This window comes from Medicago sativa, chromosome 8, assembly GCF_051527215.1.
Source record: "Medicago sativa cultivar Bolivia chromosome 8, Bolivia_mono, whole genome shotgun sequence".
In the NCBI taxonomy this organism is placed as follows: Eukaryota; Viridiplantae; Streptophyta; class Magnoliopsida; order Fabales; family Fabaceae; genus Medicago; species Medicago sativa.
In genome coordinates this window covers 71,372,519-71,379,669 of record NC_140756.1, presented here as the reverse complement: position 1 = coordinate 71,379,669, position 7,151 = coordinate 71,372,519, and the positions used below count along the sequence as shown (strand labels likewise).

At 34.5% G+C, this 7,151-nt stretch overlaps 1 protein-coding gene across 1 annotated transcript; it reads left to right on the top strand.

The window, feature by feature from the left end:
* Positions 1–640: 640 nt before the first annotated feature.
* Positions 641–4,517, top strand: LOC146901146 (uncharacterized). The gene is made up of 10 exons (XM_085734098.1): positions 641–705; positions 1,969–2,128; positions 2,203–2,937; positions 3,045–3,251; positions 3,334–3,414; positions 3,514–3,600; positions 3,676–3,816; positions 3,897–4,018; positions 4,100–4,178; positions 4,261–4,517. Exons 2-10 carry the CDS (start codon positions 2,060–2,062, stop codon positions 4,405–4,407), a joined length of 1,668 nt encoding a protein of 555 aa, XP_085590224.1. The 5' UTR covers positions 641–705; positions 1,969–2,059; the 3' UTR covers positions 4,408–4,517.
* The last annotated feature ends 2,634 nt before the right edge of the window (positions 4,518–7,151 follow it).

Sequence of the window (7,151 nt, the reverse complement as noted above, 5' to 3'; positions counted from 1 at the left end):
TCAAAAATTTCAACAGCTTAAAATTTTTTAGGATTTCAAAATCAAAATTGTAGAGGGAATGGAACAAAATTTCTAGTGGTCAAACATTTATAAGTACAGGAGGAAGTGTTATATCTGCTGGATAATAGCCTTGCATGTGATACTTTGACAGCAACATAGTAGGTAGCTGTGATGTGTCTCAGATTTAGGGAATCAAATGTACTTTTGGTTGGTATTTTGGGCAAATATGACAGAACTTGAGTTTTGGAGGTACATTTTTTTATCAGAAATTGAGATAAAAGCTGTTCAAAAATCTGTAAAAGGAGATAGTGCTGTATAGTTGGGCAAAGGAAAAGCTGTTTTTTTTTTTTGCTTTTCTTATAACATTAAATTTATAACATTAAATTTGACAGATTTTTTGGATAAGAACACAATAATTAATATTTATCAGAATTTGTTGGTTACATATTAATTACTCATTTATGTTACACACCAATAATTTTTTGTAACATTATATATACAAGCACAATCTCACAATTTTGCCTAATGTAAGTCTGAAAAATAGAATTTGCATAACATAATTTCTTGTCAATTCATTTATTTTTTAAAAAAATTAATGTTCTTATCATGATTTGGGTTCAAGGGTTGCTGAAGCTATTGGATATGATCAATAAAAGGAAGCATGGATTTTGAATAATAGGAGTTTGTCATCAACTTGAACAAATGGTATGAAAACTAAATCTTATTTTTTGGATTTCCTATATTAGTTGTTTTTTAGTTATTTATTTGTAATTTATTTAATTCCTTATCTTAGTTTTTTTTTTAGTTTTGAAGATTTATATAAATTTTCGAGCATAATATATTTATTTGAATTCATGAACACACGACATATTTTTTCAAAACACGATAAATTGAAAATAGAGTAATATAACATTAAACGGACGATTACATGAAGTTAAAATTACAATTGCTAAAATTAATTAAAAATACGAAACATTAAGATAGATGACAAGAATCGATAAAAGCTACTAGTCGGATATCTGACTTGTAACATACAAGTACAACGGGTCTCCTCCGTTTGTCCTCCATCGAAACATGTCTTGAACATCAGAGTCGCTTTCAAGACTATCAAAATGATAACTTAATTTTCCATAACATCTACTTTTTGAGTAGCAAAGAGGTTACTACCCAACACAGTCAAGAAACTCAAAAAACTCAAAAACTTGAACCTCCCTACAATGGAAGAAAGTAATCCTGATGTCAACCCTCAACAACCTGAACCTCCTTCTGCATTGAAGTGAGTTACCCTCTTTAGGTTTAATCTTTTGTGCATTCATGAAGTTTCATGTTTCTTGATGATACCCTCTCTACAATAGTTTTTCATTCATCCTATTTAGTTTTTTTTTATGAAGTGGTAGATATTTGAAAAAAAGGAATAAACTTTCATGTCTTGAGTTTTTGGTTGATGTTACCATGTATGAAGTTTGATATAGATTGATTTTTTTTCAACTTTTTAGTATATTGATGAAGTTGAAATAATTTTTCAAGTTTTGAGAGTTTGTTTGATGATGTCATGTATGAAGTTTCATGTTTCTTGATGATTTTTTTCTTTAACTTTTTAGTATTTTTATGAAATGATATATATTTAAAAAAAAGAAATAAACTTTCATGTATTGAGCTAATGGTTGATGTTACCATGTATGAAGTTTGATATAGATTGATTTTTTTTCAACTTTTTAGTATATTGATGAAGTTGAAATAATTTTTCAAGTTTTGAGAGTTTGTTTGATGATGTCATGTATGAAGTTTCATGTTTCTTGATGATTTTTTTCTTTAACTTTTTAGTATTTTTATGAAATGATATATATTTAAAAAAAAGAAATAAACTTTCATGTATTGAGCTAATGGTTGATGTTACCATGTATGAAGTTTGATATAGATTGATTTTTTTTCAACTTTTTAAAATGACAACTATTTCATATTATGTAGTCATGTGCCAATAGAAGTAGATGATGCCACTTCTGGATGTATTGCCAACAAGGAAGTTGTTGGTGATAAAGTACTTAGTCTACAAGATGTAATGCAAGAGATAATCTCCTTGAAAGTCTTGCTCACCGAAGTGTCGAAGAAGCAAGAAACTCTTGAAACGGTATAACATTTTGTTCTTGTAAGTTCCTTTCTTGCGACTGTTACTATAGTCATAACGTATTTACGGTATAACAGGCATTAACCAATGAAGTACACTTATTGCGGAGTAACGTTGCGGCGATTCAAACCTCTATTGAGGTTTTTGAAGTGTTAGCAAATTCTAAATGTGTTTGTAATGGTCACGGTTCATCAACAAGTTCTGACAAGGAAGAATTTAAGGAACCACCTGAGCCAACCGAACAAGACCGTTTTGAGAAGGAGCTAGCTGAGTTAGGGCTGAGTCATGAATCTGATAAAGTTGATGATTCTTTTGGCAAATTTATTCATCAAGGTTTCGTCCGAGAAGATTTTTCCGAGGGAACATCTAAACACAAAGTGTTTAAAGTGTTTAATGGTGGGACTAGTAGTGCTTTTGGTGGACTGGATACATTTGACAATTATGATGTTGATGTCAACGTTGGAAAGACTAATTTTTCAAAAAGTGTTGGAAAAGCTTTCGTACCGAACCATTGGATGGAGGAAGAGTCACCGGCCAAAGGCAGGACGAGTGCTAAACAAAGTACTCTCATGCCAAATAGCGACTACAAAAGAAAGTCTCAACATTGTAGCCAAACTGCACTGAACACGGTCCCTCAGAGTGGTGTGAACAAGAGATTGAAATTTCACACCCCTTCGCCTACACTGAAGCCAACAGAAAGTCGTTCTTCGAAAAAGAGCGCCAAATCTAAGAGATCGCCGAAGAATTTCAAAGGACAGTTGGAAGAAGCTACTCCAAGGACTGTGAGGAAGAAAGGTGGAGTTACAACTAAGGTAAAAATAAATAATATTGAACTAAAGCTTTTGTTGATTATGTAATATGATAACTATATATGACTGGTGTTTCGCATGCATATAACAATCCGAGGTTTACACTGCAGGGAAAGGAAATTGTTGTTGACACGAACAATGTTGCTCTTGACGAAAGAACAAAACAAGCTCTTAGGAATGCCAATGTATGCGCCTTCCTTTTCGACAAATCACCTGAAGTTAATTTGACTAACGAGACACTTGTGTTGACCATGGGTCTAACAGCTAGAAGGTCTGAACTTCAATGTCTCCTCCCTGCTGTACATGTAACTGAATTGGTAAGAACACGGATGACCTTGAATTTGAATTTGGGTTATTTTGGCAAGATTTGGTCAACTTATAAAATGTATACATTGCAAGGTCATTGCATTGGCAGCGGCAAGGGTAACAGGTAGACACACCTTGAGGCAGTCTGTTTGGTGCCTCCCTCCATCATTTGCGGTTTGCATATACTTTCTCTGCTACAATGTTAAATTTTGTATAAGTTATTTAAAAATCAAAGTAGTAGCATAACAGGGGAATTATTTTGTTTATCAATAGTTTGATTTCGAGGAGGGATTAAAGTTACCAGAAATAAGAGCCAAGTACTGTGCAGACTGGATGGTACCTTTCGCTAAAGTGCAGTTTGTAAGTATACAAATCAAAGCTTATAAAAGATTACTCGTTGTGAATCTAATACTTTTGCATCATTTTGTATTACAGATATATATCCCATTGAGGGGTGCGGATGGTCATTGGTTTTTGATGGTGGTACATGTTCCAAGCCGAATCACGTATCACCTTGATTCTAACTGTCCAGCTGGATTAACCGAGCACCAACGACATTACAAGATTAAAAGAATGGTAAATAACATATAAACTATTTTAAATAGATACTTACTATTACTTCTAAAACATTGACATTATAGTCCACTTTATATTAGGGATTGTTGTTACATCGCCTTGTGGATTGTGATGAATACTCCACGCCCTTCCCCAAGAAGTTTAATGAGTTTGAAAAGTTTGAAATTGTGCGGCCTACTGTAATGTCTAATGCCTGTAGTAGGTAAGACATTGTAATTTCCAAAATTAATGAATCAATTATTTTATTTAGCTATGTGATATAATATAGTTGTTATCACTACAGCACCGAAAACTCTGGAGCATGGGTGTTGCACTGGCTAAGTATGGAACATTACTATAGGCCGGAAAATTTTCTTACTACCGTAAGTTTGCTAAAATATAAAAATTAGATATCATTCTTAGGTATAAACTATATAAAAATTATTATTTTTTTTTTAAATGTAGATGAACGAGAAATCTGTGCGGCTGAACACTGCGGCTGAACTGTTGATTGGGGATCAAAATGGCCTCCGATTCGAAGTTGAGAGGAAGACCGATGAATTTCTGAAAGCTAAGAAGGACAAGAAACCCATTGAGCTGGATACCGATTAATGGTTGTGCAGTTAATTTATCTCATCTTCAATCAAACCTTATTTTTTGGAGTCAATTGTGGTTTGATACGAAGATGAGACATGTTAAGAAACAAGATTTTTTTGTTATGGGTGCCATCAATTACTTGTTTAGGCTAAAGGGCCCATAAATTTTGATGTTCTGTATTGTTGTTCAATCAAAACTATGTAATGTGATTGACGAACAAAAATCATGTCACTCATGAATTCAGTTTTACAATGGAAAAATTATTTTCTATTTCATATTTTTATGTCATAGTACTCGCCTCACGTTTAATACACATTTGATTGAAAAATGAAAAAATCAAAACGATCGAACGAAATAGAAGGACATTGGTGCTTAGAGTCGGGCAAAAATGGTATTAGTTGGCTACATTGGACGCACGACCTTGAAAAAATGGTATTTTTAAAATTTTTGACACGACCGTGTGTTTGTTCAGGGCATAGTTTGAGGTTGGTTACAGGGGGTTCGCACACGACCATGTCAACAAATAACACGATCGCGCATATGCATCAGTACATGAAGTAAAATTTCCTGATAACTGAACACGACCGTGTCAATATAAACACACGATCGTGTGTGATTCCTTGCCATTTTTTGTGATAAGTTCCAGGGACTTCACACACGACCGCGTCAAACAAACACACGGTCGTGTGTATGCTTCAGTAAAAATTCTAGTTCCTGATAAATGAACACGACGTGTCAATATAAGCACACGATCGTGTGTGATTACTTGCCATGTTTTGTGATAAGTTCCAGGGACTTCGCACACGACCGCGTCAAACAAACACACGGTCGTGTGTATGCTTCAGTAAAAATTCAAGTTATAAGGCCAGTAGGATTTCACACGACCATGGGAAAATCCACACGACCGTGACTAACTTAAAGCCACAAAATATTAATTCTAACCCACCCATTCACTCATTTTCCATCGGTTACATCTCAAACTTCTCTCAACTTCTCTCAACTTCTCAACTTCTCTCTCAACTTCTCTCAACTTCTCAACTTCTCTTCATCAAAACCACCCAAATCTTTCAAACAAATTAACACCAAATCAATCTAATACAAAAACATAACATTATTGAACCCATCTTCTCTCTTCTTCTCAGGCGTTAACATCGGTCATCACCCTCACCAACTGGAAATCCGGCGAACTCAAGTAAGTTTTCTGTAAACCCTAGTGTGTCTATGACTCTGATTCTTCAAATTAGTTTGTAATGATAGTGCTACCAACTGCAATTGTATTTGTATAGTGTCTATTTCCTATGAATTTGATTTTTATTGTTAATGAAGTAAGTTTTCTACAAACCCTAGTGTGTCTATGACACTGATTCTTCAAATTAGTTTGTAATGATAGTGCTACCAACTGCAATTGTGTTTGTATAGTGCCTCAAATTCATATTGTTTGTATACGAATTAGTTATTTTATTTGGTTTTTAATTAGGACAATAAGGTATAAGGGTGTGTGTTTGTGTAAGCTTTCATGTGAGTATACATTTAAAACATAAGTTATGATAGTGCCTCAAATTGCAATTGTGTTTGTATATGAATTAGTTATTTTATTTGGTTTTCAATTAGGACAATTTACCCATAACCCTAATCAAAAGAGAAAAAAAGAGAAGATGATTTTTTATTTTTGTTACTAATATTGCTATTGTGTTTGTATATGAATTTGTGGGAGTGGTTTGTCTTTATTTGCATAAAATGATTTTTCAATTAGGATAATAAGGTATAAGGGTGTGTGTTTGTGTAAGGTTTCATGTGAGTATACAATTAAGATTGATTAATAACATTTTTTTTTTGTTTGCGATAGAAAATCACAATTTGAAATATGGCTTCCAAGAGAAAGGCAACTGATGTTGGTGGCAGCTCCAACGGCAAGAAGAAGAAGGGTAGCGCTAATGAGCTGGGAATTATCCTGAGCAACAAATCTGAAAGGACGAGGTTTAACAAGCTTGCACACAGAGAAATACTACCAAATAGGTATCTCGATCCAGATGCTTTAAATGCATTAGGTATAGAAGCCGATGTTAGGACACTAATTAATAACATAGGCTGGAATGAATTCGTAGGAGAAACACACTATACCTATGAAACCATCACTCGTGAATTCCTGAGTACCTTAAGTTTTGATCAGGACAGAGACAATGTGACAGACCCGAAACACAAGGTCTCATTTAGTCTGGTTAACGTTGAGTTCAGCATGTCACTAAATGAATTCTGTGACAAAATGGGTTTCGCTGGTGCGGGGCTCATTCATGGTTCTCACAATGAGGCTACTAAGCCTCATAATTATGACCAACGGTCGTTTTGGTTACAGATAAGTGGCCAGGAGAATTATGAATCTAGAAGTGCAAAGGCTAGTATGATACACAACCCCGTTTTTCGCTACGTGCACAGAATTATGTCCTGTAGCATTTTCGGTAGGGCTGAAACGGGAACGGTGAGGGCTGATGAGCTTTTTCTCTTATGGGCTATGGTTAACAAGTGTGCTGTTAACACTGGCTACTATCTTTTGAGCCATATGGCATCTGTGGCGGGGGCACATAAAGGTAAGATAGTGGTCGGGGGGGTGATTAGTTTCATTGCTTACAAATTGGGGTTGCTTTTACCAGATGAAGAAGCATACACTGCGAACTATGAAATTGATATTGATTTTTGTAAGAATATACATATGGTTAGGGATCTAGGGAATAAAGTGAATTTTCAGTTGTTGATATTCGGCA

What these genes read in the sequence shown, in the direction of transcription:
- LOC146901146 (XM_085734098.1), top strand. Translation starts at nt 2,060, where the DNA reads ATGCAAGAGATAATCTCCTTGAAAGTCTTGCTCACCGAAGTGTCGAAG. An exon ending in CTGTACATGTAACTGAATTG is followed by an intron (nt 3,252 to 3,333) that starts GTAAGAACACGG and finishes ATACATTGCAAG; the next exon opens with GTCATTGCATTGGCAGCGGC. An exon ending in CTTTCGCTAAAGTGCAGTTT is followed by an intron (nt 3,601 to 3,675) that starts GTAAGTATACAA and finishes TTTGTATTACAG; the next exon opens with ATATATATCCCATTGAGGGG.